Source organism: Cryptomeria japonica, chromosome 2 (assembly GCF_030272615.1).
Source record: "Cryptomeria japonica chromosome 2, Sugi_1.0, whole genome shotgun sequence".
Taxonomy (NCBI): domain Eukaryota; kingdom Viridiplantae; phylum Streptophyta; class Pinopsida; order Cupressales; family Cupressaceae; genus Cryptomeria; species Cryptomeria japonica.
In genome coordinates this window covers 128,703,676-128,726,745 of record NC_081406.1, presented here as the reverse complement: position 1 = coordinate 128,726,745, position 23,070 = coordinate 128,703,676, and the positions used below count along the sequence as shown (strand labels likewise).

Genomic DNA, 23,070 nt, shown 5'->3' with positions numbered 1-23,070 from the left:
CAATTTATTGTTGTGTCCATATATCTCGTTGACTTGTTTCACCAAAGAGGCCAATATATAACCAACTCACATCCCCTATATGCGCCTCAAATAAGTAGTGTCTAGACACAATCAAACATCTACAAACATGTTGAGAGGCATACCGAAAGGCAACAAAGTTCTAAATAAATATTAGGCCGAAGCAATCCATTTTGTTGTTTATATGCTCAACTAAATCCCTTGCAAGGAACTTCATGCCCTTGAGGACAGGTAGAAAACCAAAGTTCCTACTGACATCATTGTTCCTCGCCAACAGATCAATTAGTTTCCCCATTAATGCCATTGTTCCACGCCAACAGAATATTTAAATCCCCCGTGCGGTGCCAGCAAATGATGTTTGTTTATTATAGTGACTATTCTAAGGCCTATGGGTTGATCTCTCGGCTCATGTTACAGTAAAGTTTTAGTTGAATAGGACATGATCATGTTACAACATGTAAGAGACAAGGGCAGAGAGCAGAACGCCTGACACACTAACCAATGTAGCAATCTGGAATCCTGCAAGATTTTATCCTAATCCCTAATCTAATAATGGAATTCAACAAGAAATAAAATAATCATTTTGTTGTAGGGCCCGTGCAGTAAAACCAAAGAAACAATTTTATTTTTGAGAAGCAAAGAAAAATATTATACTAAAACGATAACAAATATTATTTTACAGAAACAAATAAGCACAAAAACATGACCAACAATATGGTGTTTAAGTCGGTACTCGTTGTTAAGCAATTGACTGAGAAATGAATCAATACTGGGTTTAATTATTTTCTGTTTTTAATAAAATAGAGATCCCATCAGATCACCCCGTCAAAGTAATATTCATTTTATTATTAGTAAACACACAACTTATCATATTGAATAATAATACTGATAGATATACAAAGTAAATTGGACCAGAACAATCTCAGCTCATTCCAGATCTACCAAGAGCAGATATTCAAAATTTCATACAACTGAAATCTCTGGATTCTATACCTGCCATGCATTTAGGACCTTCTATGAGGGCCATCATTATTATCATCCATAATATGTGAAGGCCCTTATATATGAAAGCCTTCTGCAAGGATCATCATTATTAATATTCATGATAATCATATGTGAAGAGGGCCCTTAAATACAAAAGCTTTCAAGATTTGATCAAATACTGGCTGCACAATTTCGATCTATGGTTCAACAGAGCAATTACAATTAGTTTCTTATTAATTCAATGTTAGAATCACACTAGACATTTATACAGTGGAGAGGCATTTTTCTCCAACAGAAAGTTATTTTCTGCATGCATTCAACTTGTGCCAAATAATAAGTGCTGAACAACAATTTTCCAAATGTATAACACGGTGGGCAGTAGATGCAGAAGGCAAATGCTCACAATTACAATTATCCACACAAAAAAAACTATACACAATACATTCTTTGCCCTGGTAGCGTCTACAAAGTAACTGACACAGATAGAATGATTTACGCAATCTACTTAGCAAAAATCATGTGGATTTCCTAATTTCTCCACTAGACTCCCATTCAACTTTTGCTCGTGTATTCACCAAATGTCTATACTGCCATGCTTGGATCACTGATCACTCCTAAGAAATCATCCTTTATTGTTCCAATGCAGAACTGCCACATGGACAACAAATAATTACTTTAACTTGAGGAGGAACTCAGAAGCAGGTTAGCTTGCATGAAGAAACAAAAGAATCATATAACATGTCACTGAAGGAAACATCACTCAAGACAGAGAACTATAAAATCCTAGGGAATTAAAGGTGACATGAAATATTGAAGCTTTTATTTAACATACAATTTCTGTCGCGTCAACACGTGTACCAACAATTTTCAGCCGCACTTCAGTTCCTCTCTGAATTTTAACCTGAAAGAATAATTAAAACAGAGAACTCAAAAATCATGCTACATAATCAAATGCATTCCATCTTTGAAAATACTACATATATTAAAATAACTACTTCAACTACATAAGAGGAACTGAATCAAACATTTTATGTTTTTTATCTTATTCCATTTTGTCGGTGAAATTATGTAAATCTTTATGCACACTTCTATGAGAATTTATTGTATGTAGCAATGTTTCTTTAAGGGGTAAAATTATGAACATAGATCAAGTTATCTATGGACGGCTGGGGAAGAAAATAACAGTCAAAATTATCAATACAGATCAAATTATCAAGGTATTCAACAAATAGCTATCCTCTTGGATTTTTACTATTTTATTGATTCATAAATACGGACCTCACTAGACAATGGCCCAATAGACATGACAAATATTTTAAATATTGATCACAAAAGTCATACGAAAATTTTTATTTACTGCAGTTTTACTCAAAACAAGAAGGTATGTCTTAAATGGAACTTAACTAAATTGGTTGGGGAAGAAAAAAAGGCGTCAAAATTACCAATACAGATCAAGTTATCAAGGTATTCAACAAATAGCCATTCTCTTGGATATTTATTATTTTACTGATTCATATATATGGACCTCACTTGACAATGACCCACTAGACATGACAAACCACCTCACTTGACAATGACCCACTAGACATGACAAACCTCCCAAGTAAATCTCCCAAACCAAACTAAAAATTCACTAAAATACAAGCACACATACAGATCCATCAGAAGTTGTATAAGTAGGAGTGTCTCCAGATTGGAATTCCATGTCATCTGGTATCAGCTGCAATATAGCAAGATACATATCAGTGAATGTAACTCATGTTGTCCAAAATTACATAAATAGACTAGATATAAGACAGTTAAGTACAAGACCAAGGCATAATCTCGCTGCAACAAAAAACTACAAGATAAATCATAGTTCTAAATCCTACAATGGCAGTACACACCTTATTGAGATTTCATATCGAGTCAAATGGATTGATTTCTTTCTTTCTTTGAATAACATTAATGTTTTCAAATATAAGACCCCCTTTAATATTAATAATTAGTTTGTTTACACATATACATCTCATTTAAACCCATTGCTAATCCAATATCTATAGGAATTTAAAAAAGAAAAAAAGCAAGAAAATCATACAACCTATCAAAACAGAAGTATGATTTATATATTGCATTTGCATGAGTCATCAGATCATTATATTATACCCAGTCACAGTGTTAAGAGAAATGACAGTGCCCACAGCAAATACTCACATGATTAGACACAAAGATCTGGACAGGTCCTGCTTCAGCAAAGAATCCCATCTGTAAAAATTATAAAACAAAAGTTAATTTCTCTCACATTTACCAATGTCCATGTACAGATGCCTTAATTTAAAATGAACATAAAGGCAAAATTGAAATTGAATAGTTTCCATTCCATCCTTTTGTATTCATAGCTATCCCAAAAGTCTATATGATGCCATTACCAAATAAGCAATATGCTTAAAGACTATAGCTCAGTTTTCTCACTGTGATAATGCAGAATTTTGCCATTCAGAAATATTAACAAGCAATGTTTCCTAAGGCCCCAATCACAACATAAGCCATGAACAATCTTAAATAAGATCGAAATTAAGTAGAAATGAGTCTAACCACATGGAACTTTGAATAGGTTTGCACAATGTTTAAAAATCCATGAACTAATTTAAATACTCTTAAACAGCTAATCAATTATGGATATACTACTTGTTGCTTCTCACAAGCACCTCCTAGTTATGGTTCTTAATGTGTTCTTTCAATATACGCTTGAACATACATATTGTAGAACATCACACAGGCATATAAATATGTAACAAGACACAAAAAACTGCATGACAATGACTTAACACAAAGGATTACCCTTGACAAAATCCAATTTGGCAAAAACTCCAGCAAAGCTATACACCTCATTTCCACTATCGAATCAGTCAAGAATTGTAGTATGGCTCTCACACATCTAACCAAGCTCCAAATATCAAAGAATTTGTACAGCCTAAAATGCAGTCTGCAGTTCACCAAAATCCTGCTCTCCAATGGCATTCACTTGCGACCATGAAATTCTAAGATACAAAAACATGAGTGCCAATTGCACCATATCCAAAAATTGATTGCCATAGACCTCCACACACTTCTCTCGCCTCCATACACAAAACCCAATAAGGGAAGTTGAAATGAAACATCAATCCCTTCACATTCTAATCCTTGTCCTGCCATGACAAGATCACCAATTTCGCTAGGGGCAATAAGAGGATGACTACAGTTGAGTGTGTTTGTCGATATCTGATGACATCACCATGTTAGTGAAATATTCACCATTGTATTTGAAATTTTGATGAGTTTACCACATGGAAGGCAACAAATTCACCAAAACTGAAACAAAGCTTAGGTTACAAACCTGCACTATGTCACTCTTCTTCCCCATGATGCTTCAGAACATCCCAAGTCTGAATTTGGTCCACATATGAGTTCCTCAAACTCTGAAATTGACAAAACACATTCTCATTTGTGATTTGTGAAGGTAATCCTGAAGCTGCTTCATGACTGAAGCAAATGAACCACCAATATTTTGACCATGACATGGATTCCTTTTAGAATAATACCTCCCCAAAAGCTCAAGGACTTACTAGGTGAGAGAAATTCTTCCCAACATCCTCTTCGGGATACCATGTCGGCTTGGTTGAAAACTGTCCTTTCAATCCAACCAACCATGCTTATGAACAACACTTATGTAAACTTCCTATCCTTCTTTTGGAGAAAATCATCATGTCCCATTCTTCCAGAACACGTGGAGTGAGATCATCAATTGAAGGTAGAACTATTTCTTCATCCTCATCCAACATGGAGGGCTCAAACAAACAGCGATTCTAACACTAAGCAATGAGTATATCTTCATATAAGGCAGTAAATGATAAACAAATTGGAATTCATTTTTACCAACCTGCTCTAGAATTACAAAGGGTCCATACCTTAGAGGTTTCCAGTTATGCTGTTGACCTTGCAGCCTATCATTTCCAAAGCACAACTAAATTTTATCACCCACCTTGCACTTGTGCTTGGTATGGTGCTGATCATTGATTCGTTTGTACCTGTCCTAACTCTCTTTCAACTTCTCTTGAACTTGAAGATGGATTTGCCATACACTCTCAATGAACTTTCCAGCCTTTGAAAACTCTTATTCAACATTTTATTTAATTTCTTGACTGTCCCATGACAACATCAAGCAGGCTTGGGTGCAAATAACTAAAACACTTTTCAAAAGGAGACATACTTGTTGAAGACTGTATTGCCATGTTGTAGTAATTTTGAATATGTAAAAGACTTTCCTCCAATGTCCTTGGATACTTTTGATTATAACTGAATAGAAGCTGCACCAAAGTCCTACTAACAAACTTGGTTTGCCTATCTGTTTGCAGATGAGAAGTGGTGGACCTTTTCGATTGGGTATACATTTTCTCTCATAATGTGAACCAAAATTTCCAAAGGAACTTTGGACCTCAGTTTAATATGATACTCTTAGGCAAACCAAAATGTATCCTAACATTTGATAAGAACAAATCCATAACATCCTTGCCCATGTGTGTTTTCTTGCATAGAATTAGAACACTTGTCTTGCTAAACCTATTAACCACCACAAAGAGATAATTGGGCACTTTGTTTGACATGGGAAAACCACCTACAAAGTCTATTGATATACTTTACCATGAAGGAAATGGCTCAAGTGGTGATTGATACAAACCCAACTTCCAATGCTCCATTTATTTGCACTACACTTCAAACAATCTTTGAAACATCAGATTACATACATGGTCGATGAAGATGTCTTTGCAAATTCAAGATGGTTTTCGTGACCCCAAAGTGACCAACCACCATGGAAGTATTGTTAGAGCACCCAAAAACTCAATCTACACACCAAATAAACCTTCACAACAACATAGAGAAGCGACAAAAGATGCTATTTCACCAGTTGTGAATAAATTAGATTGAGATATTTTACAATGTACAAACACCTGAATATATAACAGGGTGTGATGAGGTGCGAGAAAACCAACAACCAACTACCCAAACTAGAAAATTGAATGCAATAAACATTATTAAATAATGAACAATTAAATATCTAATAAGGCAAAATGTCAAAAGCCTAAGTAAACTTAAGCCTACACCAGCACCCTACTGATGTGTATTTTGTACACGACCAAACACAGAATAAAATACCTAAAGGTACCTTATCCTCTCTTGAGCAAAGTTTCCCGACTGCTGAAGATCTCGCCGAAGGATCAATCGAGGCAACTCCAAGGTTCTTGTATGTAGGTTCTCTACTCGTGGATAAACTCTTTGTGGTATGATGTGATTTTGCTGGAATCACAAGGGGGCTTACACTTGATGACTAAACATCTGATTTGCTTTGAATATTGTTGGAACATAGGATTTCACTAGCCTAGATTTTTTGAAAAAAGGAAAAAAGGATGAGGGCGAGGAAAGGATCTAATTTTGACACTAAGAATGTAGGAGCAATGAATGATCTTTGATGAAATTCTAACTAAGTCTTGTTTTGACATCCCAGGACCATCTCCACAAGGTTAGTGCGATCTTCGGAGGAAAGCTTTATGATGTTCAGATCATCGCTACAGGCATAGACACCATCAGGTTGATGCATATCAGTGAAGAAGCGACAATTGAAGTTAGGCTTAAGCTGAATGATTCCAGTTGACTACACAAGGCAAGTCTACAATCAACAAACTGCTAGTAGTATGGATATACAAATTTCACCATCAATCAAACACATTTCTTCCACTCATCTAATAACATGAAATCAAATCTGAGAAGTATAGAGACCATGCAAATTATTGAATCGACCCATAGATTTCACCATTTCTTCAATGAAGTTTTACAAGCCTTTTACAACATCATCTTGGCAACAATCTTTGCCTTCTCTTTCTATTCTACTCTAATTGCTATACTATTAACTGACTATTCACTATTTCTAACTATTCACCTTCTAACTACCGACTAACTATTAGCCTTTACAAATGAGGAGCCAGGGCTTATATAGTGCTCTCAATACAATTCAATGGCTCGGATCAATTTGAGATCAATGGCCAAGATTTTACAATGTAAACCCTAATTAGGGTTTGTTACAACAAACTCAATTCTGGCCAATGAAATAATTGCATTATTTGGATACATCTTCTCTGGAATATTCAACCAATGGAGAATCGGGGTAGGTACATCAAAGTTTGTGTCATTTTGATGAGTCAGGTACATTGAACCTGGACACGCTGAGGTGGACCAATCCAACTGGAGGGATGATGACTGGGACGCCACCTTGTCTGATACTTGGTTGATGCTCAAAATTGATAGCAAATAGAGGTTTTGAGAAAATTCGCTATGGACCCTTTGGAAGGGTCAGGAGCGAAAATCTCATTCTTGACCAAAAATCATCATTCTTTCAACTTGAAACTTCATTGCAAGGTAGAATCTCATCTTTCATCGCCCTAGGAACAAGGTTTTAAGCCCAGGAAAGGTCAAAAGGGTAGGTTTGTAAGGAATTTCGCTCTGGACCCTTTGGAAGGGTCAGGTGCGAAATTTCCTTTCCTAGCTAAAATCCTTCATTTTCATAGCTACCAAACACTCTTAAAGGCAAGGTCAAGTTCATTCTCCTTCTCATTATGCCTTGGACATCAAATTTTGGCCAAACAAGGAAAGAAAAGCATCTTAGAGAGATTTTCGCTCTGGACCCTTTGGAAGGGTCAGGAGCAAAAATCTTGACTTGGGCTAGATTCTTCATTTCTCCCTTTCAAAACAACCTCAAGAGGCAAAGACAAGCTACTTCACTTCCATCCACGCCAAGGACTTGACCTCCTTCAATGCAAAAATAAGAGTTTTTAGGAATTTCGCTCTGGACCCTTTGGAAGGGTCAGCAGCGAAATTCACGCTTTTGGTCCAAAATCCTTCACACTTCAATGCTTCCAAACATTCCAAAGGCTACAAGATGTCCATCCTTCCTTTCAAGATACCCTGCAAATCAAAATTTAGTCAAACTTAGGAGGAAATGAGCTTCAAGAGGGTTTTCGCTCTGGACCCTTTGGAAGGATCAGGAGCGAAAATCTCATTCTAGGCTAGATTACTCACTTTTCAAACTTCAAACCACCTTAAAAGGAAAAATTAGATCATTTTCCACCTTAGGAACAAGGTTTCAAGCCCATTCAAGGCAACAAATGAGGTTTATGATGAATTTCACTCTAGACCCTTTGGAAGGGTCAGGAGCGAAATTCTCCTTTAGGCCAGAATCTTGCTCTTCAAAAATCCACCAACTCCATCTCAAGGCAAGATCAAACCAATTCATCTTCAAGCATGCCCTAGAAACCAACACTTAGCCAAAATTGGGAAGGAAACGTGGGCTACAAAGATTTTTGCTCTGGACCCTTTGGAAGGGTCAGGAGCGAAAATCATGATTTGGGCTTGACTCTTGACCTTTTCAACTCCAATTCTCTTTGAGAGGTAGACATAGATCCTTCTTCATGCATCTCCATCAAGATCCTAACTTTAGCCAAGGGAAAAATGAGAGTTTTCAAGAATTTCACTCTGGACCCTCTGGAAGGGTCAAGAGCGAAATTCATCTTCTTGACTAAAATCCTTCATCTTTCAATCTTTACAAGGCTAGAACATTCAAAAACATCACCAAACATGCCTTAGAAACCAAAAGCTTGTCCTAAATAATGAAGAAATTGAGGTCTTTAAGGATTTTCGCTCTGGACCCTTTGGAAGGGTCAGGAGCGAAAATCACCTCTTAGGTTGATTTTCATCTTCCTTTCAACTCATTCTCACACAAACTTGGCCAAATCAACTTCCTCTTATCGCAATCAAGACAAAACTCCATTATACTGGGTCTAGGTGAGGTCAAACTAGGTTTCAAGGTCAAAGGAAGGCAAAAAAGGAAGATTTCGCTTTGGACCCTTTGGAAGGGTCAAGAGCGAAAATCTCCATTTGGGCTAAAATCTTCATTTCCCCAAGGTCTAAAAACTCTTCTTCAAGGCAAAAAATGTATCAACTTTCTCAATTACGCCTTAAAAGTCAAGAACCTTGGTCATATCTTTCAAAACTCCTTCAATCATTATCAAGTGCATTTGTTCATCAGTTTCTAAAATCACCACTTCCATCTCTCTCTAACCACTGACTCTGCTCAATCGACTTAGACCTGGAGGAAAACAGGACTCTGACAAGAAAACCATCAATCCAGACCTACCCTGACCTGAGACCAATTCACCCTCTTTCTCAATCTAACCATCTTGATTCACAACTAACGACCTCCCAAAACTAGGCTAGACTCAGCTTGAAAGAAACCCTAATACGAGCTTTCAGAGATAAACCCTAATCTAGCCATCACAAGCGACCACTCACTCACTCAAAACCTAGCAAGCAGAGAGAAAACCTAACTAAGGGAAAGCAAAAACCCAAGAAAAAGAGGGGGTCCTGTTGTGACGTTTTCACACATCGCCCCATTGCAAATGGGGACCCATGTTTTTTGCTCGTTTTCGCTTTGCTTTTTAGGGTTTTGGTTTGAATCCAGTCGGTTTTGGGAGCTTTTTGAATTTCCTTTTCTAGAATGCAAATTTTGAATGAAATGAATTCGCCAGAATGGTCTATTTTCAATTGGAATTTTGAATGCAGAGCTTAAATTTGTCTAAGTGTTGAAGATGAAATGTGAATTTTTGTCCAATTGAATATTTTTGACCAAATTTTGACATTTTTGATTTTTGATCCTAGGCATCTCTAATGATTTGTTTTCGCCTTGTGAAGTGTTAAAATGTGTAAAATCATGTTATTTTGGCCTGTAGGAGCAAAATCGCTCCTGTCCCTCAGTGAAGGACGGGAGCTCGTTTTCAAATATTTTACTATTCCTGCAGGGTCAAGATGAATTACGAATTGGAAGTGATGGAGAAAGGCGAGATCTTTCCATTGAATATAAATTGAAGATTTTCATGAGCACAGAAATGCCTCCAGGAGCAAAATCGCTCCTGTCCCTCAGTGAAGGACCGGAGCTTAAAATCAAATATTGCTTTGTCCTTGCAGGATTTTAACGTCTTGACGATGTGAAAAGGTCCAAAGAGGTACATTTTATCAAATGAATATAACTTGAAGTGCTGTCGGGGAGATCACATGGATAAGCAAGTCCGGCTTGAGTGAGGTCCTGATCCTGAAATTTGGCTAAGTCTGGAATGTCCTGACCCTGAAATTTGACTAAGTCTGGAAACTGAAAAAACCTCCAAAAACTAGATTTTGCAATATAACTCCTGGAGGTCTGAAACCACTCTCAAACATCCTGAAAGTATATATGGAATATAACTTATACTTAAATGTTATATTCCATTAAAATTGTCCTGATCGAGAGTGCGAAAAGTCAAATTTCGCTCGTGTCCTTCTCCAAGGGTCCAGAGCGAAATGCGCTCCTGTCCCTCTCCAAGGGACCAAGGCGCATCGCTCGTGTCCCTCACCAAGGGACCAGAGCGAAAATGCTTAGTTGAGCCATTCCTGACCTTGTTTGGACGAATCGAGACATCAAAGGCATGGTGAAGGACGAAATGAGCATGATAGAGCATCCAGACTTGATCAAAAACAATAAAATGCTTAAGTTCGCTCCTGTCCCTCTCCAAGGGACCAGAGCGATTTTTGTTATAGATGATTTTCTCGCCAAGTTACGACCGATTCCAAGGCATGGATGAATGGAAGGACGCATTATGAACCCGTTGAATATAAATTTGGAAGCTAACAAAGTGAAGTGAAGCATACAAAGCCAAGATCGCTCCTGTCCCTCTCCAAGGGACCAGGGCGATATGATGATTATATTGCCGTCCCTCCAAATTCAAGACACTCCAAGGCGAAGAACAAGGTGGCAAGGACGTCTTAAGGCATCTTCGTCAAGCACAAAGCATCAAAGGTCATCAACATTGAAAGATTTGCACTAAAATATCTCAGTTCGCTTCTGTCCCTCAGGAAGGGACCAGAGCGAAATTTACATAAAGGCATGAATTTTGAAAGTTTATCACGCATCAAGTGATTGAGGAGGATCAAGGGAACACGTTTTACCCAATGAAAACAATGGCAAGTTGAAAAAGGCAATGACAAGCTCAAAATCATGAAGTTCGCTCCTGTCCCTCAGGAAGGGACCAGAGCGATGTTGAATATATTGGCTAATTCATGCAAAAATCGCGTAAGGTCAAAGTTTTGCAAGGTCTTAGAGGGTCTATGGTGTCTTTTGAAGACGATACACAAAGATTTTGAACGTAAAATGATCATCAAATTGAACATGGAGACCATATTGCTCCTGTCCCTCTTCAAGGGACCAGGGCGATATCACCACAAAAGGACATTCAATCGCAAGGATAAGTCAATCAAGTTCGAAGATCCCAAGGAAAATGGCAAATTCAACGTAGAAATGAAGACCTTGGACGTAAAATATGCAAGGATCATGACCAAGGTAATGGATCGCTCCTGTCCCTCAGTCAGGGACCAGGGCGATGAGGTACGTATCCTTCATCTTCAAAATTTGGCGCTCAAACACATTTTCTGAATTTATTTAAATGCTAGAAAAAATCGATATTTAATTAAAAGCACTTAAATAGCGCATGGTATGTATTTATTAATTATTTTTGCCTTTGTAAAAAAATCGAAATTTATTAATTAAAAATAAAGGCATTTAATAATTAATTATTAATTTAATAAAAATCAAAAGGGAGTGCTTGGTATTTATTTGTTTTTGAAGGTCGGCCTTTTAAATTTGCCTTATTAATTATCAAGTCAGCCTAAGGTGGTAATTGTGAGATGAGCGCTATAAAGGGAGGTGAGAATCATTATTTTCACATTATCATTTTTCATGCGATCTCAAAGGGAGAAGTGCGAAATTATCTTCAAGGTGCGGGTCTTGTCAAGGAAGGCGCAAACATCATCAAGGGAGTGCGAATGTGTTTGAAGGAGCGAATTTCATTTCAAAACAAAAGAAGGCAATAGTTTTATCCAAGGCGAAACATCTATCCAAAGGTGGTGCGAACTTAATCTTACTTGAGCGAACTTGCCAAGGACATATCAAAGGTGGCGAAGTTGTCATTTTGAAGAAGAATCACGTTGATGACCATCTATACGTCAATTTTGCCTAGGCAAATTTTTCTCATTTGCATTCTAGAGTTAGCTCTCAAAGAGGTATGGCGATATTGATCTCTTGTTTTAATCTCGAATTTTGATCGTCATTGCCTTAATTTTGAATTTTGAAATTTTGTTTTTCCTTAGCTCAATCGTTTTTTAGGAAATGATTAATAAAGGACTTATCATTAAGTTTCCTAAAAAATTTCTCTCTAATTTATGTTATGTATTGCAAAATCATGGTACTAATTTTGAAATGTTGTGTAGGCATCAAATGGAGGTCTCTTCAAGGAAAATCAAGCCGGATCCAGGACGGTCTTCGCCGGGACGGTCTTAGCCAGGACATGGGCGACCTCTTTCAATCCAGCGTTCCAAGGCGAGGTACATCATCTTCCTGCACATCAAGGACGCAAGGAGTTAGACCAAGGGCTCGTTGAAGAAGCAAAATAGATCCAGAGGAATTAATTAAAGCAAGTTTCTCAACAACATCAAGATGAATATCTACCAAGTTGCAAGTGTTACATGAGGTGGCGTCCTGTTGACGTGTCTGAAATCGCATTGCTGCAAACTCCATACGGCCAACGCAGAATAGAATAGCCGACTGATTATCCTACTCTCTCTTGAGATAAGGAAGTCTCTAATGCTGTTTTCTAAGTTTGATCAAAGGAGACTACCTCAAGGTTTCTTTTGTCAGGTCTTGACTGCGGGATCTCTCAGTGGCTTGATGTGTTTATGCTGGAAACACAAGGGGGACTTACGTTTAACTGGCAACAAGCTAGTCTGCTGTGATTCTCGAATTATGCAATAAAGGGCAAAAGGAAAGGGTTAGGAGATCTAAAACTAACAACACGGGTATGCGGGTAGACAGATTCAACATAACCAATTCCTGCTTGGCCAGAATAGCTCACAACCTTGCAGGAACGGTGCAATCTTCAAAGGAACTTGGAAGATTTTCAGATTGGAGACGCACGGCTAAGCACCCAATTCTGGCGCAGCTCAGACGGACACCTGCAATTGAACTAAGCACAATCGAAGGCTCAAGTTAACCACACAAAAGGATACACAATCAGCAGATCCTCAGTGGTATGAGCCCGAATCTATCAAATACCTGCACACCCAAAACATAAAGATCTATCTAAAATGCTGAAAGAAACCATGCGAACAGGATGAAAACAAGACAATAAACACCAAATCAATGTTTATATATTGATCTCATCTGCCTATTACAACAATTTCTGTAGCATCTCTATGCTACTGCTAAGATCTAACCTATTCTAACTCTAAAATCTAACTATCTAGCAATTTCTAACAATCTCTCAATCTCTAACAATCTAACAATCTAACTCTTTACAGAAGAAAGGCCTCTGCCTTTTATAGACATTACAATTTTGAATCAGAGGCCAGGATGGACTGCATCCAAGGGCCCTGATCTGTCTTCCAGAAGCTAGCAGCCTTGACCAATGCTGAATTAATTCTCAGTAATCCAACCAACAAATATCTCAACTACCAACCACTTTTGGCTTTAATTCAGGCTTATCCGGTCTTTTTGGTGGTTGGGAATAGTTATCCACAAAAATATCTTGCACGGGACCCATAGGCAGTTTACAATAAAGTAGTTTCAGCTTTAAGACTGAATTTTTGGATTTAAATCCAACTGTGTGCCTTTTCTCGAGAATGCATAAACTTGCAGCATTCAGAGTGTTCTTTTGCCTTTTGCCTCCAATTTTGCCAGTGGACTTCATCTATGTTCAACGGCACGGTTCCCAATGCTCGGTTGCTCTTGCGCTCCTGTATCTTTCTTTTCCAATCTTCAGCGCCTGGCCTTGAATTGCGATCCTTCCTTGATTTGCATTTTCAGGTCTTTCTCCTGGTTCTTCGATGACGTCCTGCGATCAACCAACTTCATTTCATTAAATTAATTTGAAAAAATTAAATAATTTAATTTTAACAAACATTAAATTTAGTTACAACGTCTGGCTTGAGAAGCTCTTTGCGGGATGTATCTTGAAAATGCTTCTCTTTCTCTTCGATTGTGAAATCTGACCCTTGGTTTTTCATTTCTGCGTATTTTACCTTTGGAGTCTTGGACGTTTTAAATGGGTTTATGGCGCGATTCTGGAGGTTTGGAGAACTTCTGCAGATTCTAAAACTCTAACTCTCATGCTTTTCTGGTGAATTTTGGAGAACTTAGACATTTTGAACTGGAGATATTTTCGGAACATGGGGAGTTTTGCAACTTTCGACGCTTGCATATATTTCGCAAATTTTAAAGGCAAATTCGGACCTTATGACATGTTTGGCAAATTTCGGAGCTTACACATATTTTGCAAATTGCGATTTTCAAACTTTTCGCCCCAGGGTCCGAAAATGGACACTTTAGTGTATTTTCAGAGCTTTTCACGCGTTTTCTTGGCGAACTCTATCATTTTCGAAGCTAAACCACCCTTTGCAATTTTGGTGGGTTTTAAAATTTCGGGGCTGGGGTCCGAAATGGGTGTCTAAGGCAAACTTCGGACGCTCAACGCCTTTTGGCGAATTTACCCAGATTTCGGACCATAAGGCATATTTCGCAATTTTAGAAGAATTTCGGACCTAAAAACGCGTTTGGAAATTTCGCGATTTTAATGCGAACTTTGGAGGTAGGGTCCGAAATTGGGCGTTTAAGTGTTTTTCGGGGCTTGAAGCGCTTTCGCCAGTTTTCGAACCTAGTGCGTCCTTTTATATTTCGCGTTTTTAAACCCAGGGGTCCGAAAATGGATATTTCGGGTTTTCGGACCTGAAGCGTCCGTTTTAAAACTACGCGCTTTCTTTATTTTCTTCCAAGGGTCCGAAAAGAGGGACTTAAGTGATTTCGGACCTGGAGGCGCTTTTGCAAAATCGCGTTTTCTAACATTTCGCCCCAGGGTCCGAAAATGGACACTTAAAAGTGTTTTTCGGACCTTGAAACACTTTTTTGCGATTTTGTCATATTTAGAAATTTCAGCCCCAAGGTCCGAATTTGGAGGTCTAAAGTGAATTTCGGACCTTGGAACACTTTTGGCAACTGTTAACCTTTTCAACTTTTGGCTTCTGGGTCCGAAAATGAGCATATGGAATATAACATTTAAGTATAACACTTATACTTTAAGTTATATTCCATATATACTTTCAGGATGTTTGAGAGTGGTTTCGGCCCTCCAGGAGTTATATTGCAAATTCTAGTTTTTGGAGGTTTCCTCAGTTTTTCAGAGTTAGCCAAATTTCAGGATCAGGGAATTCCAGACTTAGCCAAATTTCAGGATCAGGACAGAAAGGCACAAACTGGGGGTCCCTGTCCAAGACGGGGATGGGTGTGCGATTCGCACAACACGTCCTAGTCATCATTTCTCCAGTCAGTGTGTTCCACCTCAGCATGACCAGATTCAATGTACTTAACTCATGGAAGGTGGCGCAAACTCCGATGTACCTACCTTGGCTATCCATTGGTCAATTTTTCTAAAAGGGACATGTGTCCAAGCAATACAATTTTATCATTGGTCAAACATTAAATGTTATGTAATGGTTGTAACAAACCCTAATTAGGGTTTTTCATTTTTGAATCTTGGCCATTGATCTTGAATTGATCTAAGCCATCAAATTGTATTGTGGGCACTATATAAGCCCAAACATTTCATTTGTAAAAAATAATTTAGAATTAGAGAGAGATAGTATAGAAATAGTTGAAAGTAGTTAGTAGATAGAGAGTAGAATAGGAGGACAAGGCAAGAAATTGTTGCCATTGATTGTAAACAAACTCCATTTTCATTGAAGTAATGGTGAAATATGTCGTTTTCTTGCAATTTGCATGGTTTCTTGTTGAGTCTTCAATCTTAGATGGTAGATAATTAGATGAATGGAGGAAATGTGCTTGATTGATGGTGAAATTCGTATATCCATACTACTAGCAGTTTGTTGATTGCAGACTTGCCTTGCGTAGTCAACTGGAATCGTTCAGCCTAAGCTCAATTTCGATTTGTCGCCTCTTCATTGATATGCATCAACTTGGATGGTATCTATGCCTGCGGTGATGATTTGAACATCATAAAGCTTCCCTAGAAGATCGCACTAGTCTTGTGTAGATGTTCCATTGATGTCAAAACAAGACCTAGTTAGAGTTTCATCAAAAATCAATCATTGCTCCTACATTCTTAGTATTAGGATTAGATCCTCTCTTCGCCCTTATCCTTTTTCCATTTTTTCAAATCTAAGTTAGTAAGAGCCTGTGTCCAGCAAAGCAGATCGGAAATTCAATCACCAAATGTAAGTCCCCTTGTGATTCCAGCAAATCACATCGTACCACGAAGAGCTTATCCACATGTAGAGACCCTACCAAAAGGAACCTTGAAGTCATCCTAACTGATCCTTCATGCGAATCTTCAGCAGTTAGAGACTTTATTCAAGAGAGGATAAGATGCCCTTAGGTATTTTATTCTGTGTATGATGGTGTACAAAATACACGTCAACAGGTCCCCATTCTGATGGGGCGATGTGTGAAATGGTCACAACATCTGGCGACACCACTAAAAATGTTCGCGAACATTTGAAAATCAATCCATCTTTAAAGACCACTCGGAGAATTTCCCTCAATAAATCAGGGAGTTAAACAGCATTTACAAGAAGAGACTTTCATATTGAGATAGAGTACCAAGTCCACAGTTATCCATGTGTGTGCAGTGAGTTAATTCCCCTCAACAAGACAATCATGATCTCCAGGTTCCCCTGTGATTAGCTACGTAGTTTATCTGAACCTCAAAAGCATCCTGGATAGAGCCTCGCTGCCAGTCAGACGTCCATAGTGCCGACGAGGTTATCGCCGCAAGCTCACGAATATTGCTCCATTGCCAGCCAGGCGTCCATAGCCCCGATGGAGTTATCCGTATATTCCCGTTAGCTAATTTTGATATTTCTTTTCTTTTTCACCTTTTTCTTCTTTTTTTTTTTCTCTTTCATTTTCTCATTTTTTTTTATCGTTTTTTCACTCCGTCAATTCTTTTGGCTCGTAGGCTGAGAAGCTTACTAGGGTTTGAGGATTGCAGTGGCGCTGAAGCCAGATTTTAGATTTTTCACCAATCACAACTTAGCCTGAAAACCATAACGACTCGGAGATTATAAGTGTGAAAAGATATAATAACTGAAGGACACTAATATCTCACTCCAATAAGCCAATCTTACTTCACTGCAAATACAGCTTGACTCAAAATTCCATCAAGGAAAATTTCTTCGTGTTCCTAAAAGACTTTATGATTGAGCAAATGAAATGGACAATCCAGCGGGATGTCAGAGTGTTTCATAACAAAAATCACCCTTTGCAAATGGATACCCCTCAAAGCAAGCAGACCAACCTAACTAAGACGCAAAAAACCACCTAAACTAAGACCCAAAACAAAACCAAGGAAAACCCAAAACACACCACACAGCAAACCAAACAAACCGAACTGAAAAGAAACTAGGCTAACTATATACAAAGGCAGACCTCCTGAACTTTAGGACTGGAAGTAATGCTTGAGATACCTCCCATTGACAAGTAATGGGACGTCTTCTCCAGTTAAGGTCTTCAATTTGAATGCATTTTCTCCTAGAATCTTAGAGATCTGGTAAGGGCCTTTCCATAGTCTATCAAATTTATCATGCTCTCCCTTCTTTTCATGTGCTTTATCCCAGTGCAAGACAAGATCCGAGATCCGGAATGCCTTGACTCTAGCCTGTCTATCAAACCATCTTTTGACAACTCCCTGATGTTTTGCAAAATTTTCCAAGGCTTGATCTCTCTTTTCTTCAAGATTCAGCAGTTGTGTTAATCGAGCTTGCACAACGTCGGTGTCCTCCATGTATTCTTGGATAAACCTTAAGGTTGGGATCCTAAGTTGCATAGGGAATACTGGGTCTTGACCATAAACTAGGAAGTAAGGTGAAATCCCTAATGCGTTCTTGGTCCTGATCCGATCTGCCCAAAGGGCAAATCTTAGTTGGGCATGCCATTCTCTTGGACTTCTCTCCAGCAATTTCTTGATTACACTGAGTAGGTTTTTGTTCGTCGACTCGACTAACCCATTACCCTAAGGGTAATAATTAGATGAGAATTTAAGGGTTATACCATACTCAAAGGCCCAATTTGAAAATCTCAATGATGTGAAAGCTGAGCCATTATCGCAAACCAACGCATAAGGACAACCAAACCTTGTAATAATGTTTTCCTCAAGGAATTTAATCACGGCCTCAGTAGTGCATACCTTAAGTGCTTGAGCCTCCGACCATCTGGTACAGTAGTCAGTTGCAGTGATGATATACCTGTGTTGTGCCGAGGATGAAGGGTTGATGACACCAATAAAATCCATTCCCCACTTTGCGAATGGTCTTGCTTCGATCACTAGATTAAGCAGCATGGCAAGATTCTTCTCTCTGAAAGCGGCGACTTGGCAAGTGTGACAAGTCTTGACATGATCAAATGTATCTTTGAATAGTGTGGGCCAGTAATATCCTGCTCTCAGGATTTGATGAGCTGTGGCTAGGTTAGCACCATGTCCTGTACCAAATTTTGAATGAAAGTGTTCAATTATTTGTTTGGCTTCCTCCTTGCCAACACATCTTAGATATACTCCTTCATGATTTCTGCGATACAGGACGGATCCTTGAAGCATATAATGCTGACACTTTAACCTCAGTGCTCTCTTTTGAGTAGGTGTCATATGAGCAGGGCACTTCTGGTTGAGCAGGTAGGTCACAATTCCCTTATACCATTCATCTGGGGTGACATCATCCAATTCATATACTAGCTGGACTAAACCAGGCCCATCAACTGCCAGTGTCTGAGCTAGGGCCTGTCCTCGAACAAGTTTCATAGGTTGGATTTCAATATCAAATTCTTGAATAATGGCGACCCACTTGCCTCTTCTCTCGCCTAGTTCATTTTGCATAAGGAGGGTTTTTACTGCTACGTCAGGCACAATTGCATGAACTTTGGCCCTCAAGAGGTAATGTCTGAACTTTTTGATGGCTTAGACCAATGCATAGGCCTGTTTTTCAATATTAGGGTATCTGAGTTCTGCATCCTTCAATGGGGTGCTCATGAATGCAATCGGGTTTTCGTCTCTCTCTTCACTCCTTTGGGTGAGAATAGCTGCACAAGTATATTCAGAAGCAAATGAATACAGATAGAAGGGCTTCATGTAGTCAAGACTGATCAATACTGGAGCTTCTGCAATTGCTGACTTTATCTCTTCAAATGCTCTCCTTGCCGGTGCTGTCCATTCTATTTTGGCATCCTTCTTCAACATCTCGTTCAATGGTCTGACTATTTCGGCAAACCCTATGATAAATTTTTTGACAAAATTAATTTTGCCAAAGAATGATTTAAGTTCTTTCTTACTGGCTGGCAGGTTGATGGTTGATATAGCTTTTACTCTATCAGGATCAATAGAAATACCCTTCTCTAAAATGACATGTCCTAGTAGCTTTCCTTCTGTCACCCCAAATATGCATTTTTTAGGATTGAGGGAAACACCATATCTTTTACACCTCTGGAAAACTTTTCTTAAATCATCCACATGATCTTCCCTTTTCCTGGAGAATACTGTGATATCGTCCATGTATATGATGATGCATTTCCCAATCAAATCTCTGAAAGCAATATCCATGGCTCTATGAAAGGTGGCCCCGACATTGATAAGTCCAAAAGGCATTATTTTATATGCAAATGTCCCCCACTTGGTAGTAAAAGTGGTCTTCAATCGATCTTCAGGTTCTACCAATACTTGATTATAACCTGAATATCCATCCAGAAATGACATCATTTGTGATCCGTTGACAATTTGCAACACTTCGTCCAGCGATGGCAATGGATAATTATCCTTCTCTGAGGCTCGATTGAGATTCCTGAAGTCGACGCACAGTCTGATCTCTCCATTCTTTTTCCTTACAGGAACCAAGTTGGCGACCCACATCGAATGTCTTACTGGAAAGATGATTTTAGCTGAAAGCAACTTCTTAACCTCCTGGTATATCAAAGGTTCCAGTAAAGGATTAACCGGCCTTTGTCTTTGTCTAAAAGGTTTGCTTCCTGGCTTCAAAGGAATTGTATGAGTGATGATTGCAGTATCATAAGTTTTGAGATCTTCATAGCTCCAAGCGATGATATTTGGGAAATCTCTTACATTTTTCAAGATACCATTCCTCTCTTGCAAAGTACAGGTCTTCCCAATGAACACATTTTTAACTTGTCTGTCATCACCAACATTGATTGTGTCACATGCATTTCCTTCCATGCTATGGCTTTTCATCTCCCTCAATTTGTCGGGATCAAAGATTCTTTCTAACTCCACCATTCCTTTTGGAATAGTGTTTGTTTTCAAATTCAAAACTCCTTCTACATCCAATTCTACTCCTTCCACTTCCTCTTCATCAATGATTTGGGCTAAGAAGACATCCGTGTTGGTCAAGAAATCCAATATGTGCTTGTCGTCTTCAAAGACTTGAAAGTTGGTGATGTTGTCCACGACTGCAGGTATTGGAGTCAGCTCTACTGTGAACTTCTTCAACCCTTCCATAGCTAATGGTACCAAAGAGTTGGCGGCCTGTGCAAGAGAATTAGCCACCTGATTCTGATGTCTGTATATGGACTTAATATTGAAGGCATCAAAACTTTCAATAAGATCCCAAACTCGATTCTGGTATCTAGTCAGCCTTTTGTCATGGCACACATACTGCCTTCTAATTTGTCTTATTACTATTTCTAAATCTCCAAATACCTGCAGTATTTTAGCTTTCTTTCTGATAGCTAACAATAACCCATGAATCAAGGATTCATATTCAGCCACATTGTTAGTGCATGGGAATTGTAGCCTACGGGCGGCAAGGTAGGTTTCTCCTGACAGACTAATCAATTCAATGCCAGCTCCAGATCCTTGTTTGGACTTAGATCCATCAAACCTTAGTGTCCACACTAGAATCTTCTGGTCTTTTGATTCTTGGACATCTTGGCTTTCCTCTGATGTGTCGGATAGAATTTCATCTTCTGAAGAGCTTTCAACTTCTAGGTCTTCAAGGATTTAACTTGTGGTGTATTGGGATCATCCAATGCATTTTTAAATATATTAATTTTAATAGCGGCAAAAACCAAAATAGTGGCAAGCCAATTTCATCAAAGAAAAGTCAAAAAAAATGCAATTCAAATTTCAAATAGCATTTCAAATTTCAGCCTTGTCAATCAACAAATCAAAGAACTTGGCTCTCTCTGAACCATGAATTGTTTTCTCTTCGCAAAAGTTTTCACTATGCTCCCAAGATAGAGTAAAAGGCAATGCTGCTTGTGGCACAAGCATTCATAGAAAAATTGAGCATGCAATGGAATCTAGAACGTATTACAAGTGATTGTGACAAAAATCCAGATATTGCTATGCCAATATCATATAACAATACACACTTAATCTCACCTTGTATATTATATGTTATAATCTATGAAATTTCAATAGTCTTGTATCATATAAAAATTGAGCATGCAATGGAATCTAAAACGTATTACAAGTGATTGTGACAAAAATCCAGATAGTGCTAAGCCAATATCATATAACAATACACACTTAATCTCACCTTGTATATTATATGTTATAATCTATGAAATTTCAACAGTCTTGTATACAAGCATGTATCGTGTCCTTAAACATGATGCATATTTACAAGTTCGGTGTGAACCCCATTTTGTCAAGCCCTCCGGGTCATTCATTGTGGATGTGCATTAGGGTGCTTCAGGTGAAGGCGTTCATTTACCCCCTTAAGTATCAGCTTGTAGTTGTGCTTGGGATTATTGTTTACAATAGATTCAAGTTTGGGTTACATTGGGAAAAGGGTCTACTTTGACCTATCTTGGTCATGTTGAATCACCAGGGCCTACTTTTGTGTTTAATAGAGGGCTCGTATATGTTCTAACCATTCAAATTTACATAATTCACATGTATAGATAGATAAGGGTTGTGTTTCATTTAGATCATCTTGCTATATTGTGCTAAAGTGCTATTATGATAATTTGATATACATTTGCAATATCCACATCTTGTATTCTCTATTGTTATCCTCTCTCCACTGTTGGTCATATATACACATAAACACTCCACAATATAAAACCAATGATTTCGAAAGCATTAGAAACTAAATAACAATCAAACTTTCAAAATAAAATAATTCTTGTTCACTGTATGGTAATTAAAAAGTACAGATAATCTCCCAATATCTAGGTTTTACAAACTTCTATACAAATACCTTATGCAATACATAAGAATCTGCATAGAATTTTTACATGTGCATCAGATCACATTATACCACATAGATTGCTTTTGTAAGAACCCACAAAGATCTACACTAAAGAAAGGAGAGCTCCCTCAGAGAATAATATAGAACTATTAAACAAACATAGAAAACAAATACGTGGTTTTAATAAAGAGTTTGTATGAAATCCCAGCCTATCCTTTGTTTTCCCTGATGGATCTCGGAAGGTGGTTATTGGCACTGAGGAGTTTGCTTCTATTGTTGAACAGCTGATAGAAAATATGGGAGACCCAGTTAATGAAATTTCCAAGCACCCCAACATTCTTAAGTGGTTCTTTATGGAGAACAAGAGACTTAAACTCAAAATCAATTTATCGCATCAGAGATCCTGTGTTGAGATTTGCCAGCCAAATTTTGTGGGTAATTTTGATAAGGTGTAGTTATTGAAGAACAGGTTTGAAGAAGATTAGCAAAAACAAAAAGATAATTAATTTCTGGAAAACAAATTGCACTCTATCAAGAACCTGAAGAAAGTAGCCAATGTGAGTACGATGCCTATATAGAATTGTGCTACTGGCATTAATATGGTCCAGCCAAGTATGAAGAAACAGGAAAGCCAATGCAAGAAGGCCCGAGATTGAGAACCTGTAGTCAGAAGAAGTAAGGTTATCGTGATCAAGTAGTCGGAGGACATTTTAT

General features: G+C 38.2%; 1 protein-coding gene across 1 annotated transcript in view; it reads right to left on the bottom strand.

Moving 5' to 3' along the window:
* Window positions 1-1,200: 1,200 nt before the first annotated feature.
* Window positions 1,201-23,070, bottom strand: part of LOC131036350 (DNA-directed RNA polymerase II subunit RPB7) — a 51,143-nt gene continuing 29,273 nt past the window's right edge. The window contains exons 3-6 of the mRNA XM_057968214.2: window positions 3,196-3,246; window positions 2,657-2,722; window positions 1,835-1,903; window positions 1,201-1,650 (exon numbers count right to left, since the gene is read on the bottom strand). Of these exons, the coding sequence (XP_057824197.1) occupies window positions 1,585-1,650; window positions 1,835-1,903; window positions 2,657-2,722; window positions 3,196-3,246 (252 nt within the window). The 3' untranslated portion in view covers window positions 1,201-1,584. The remainder of the gene's footprint in view (window positions 1,651-1,834; window positions 1,904-2,656; window positions 2,723-3,195; window positions 3,247-23,070) is intronic.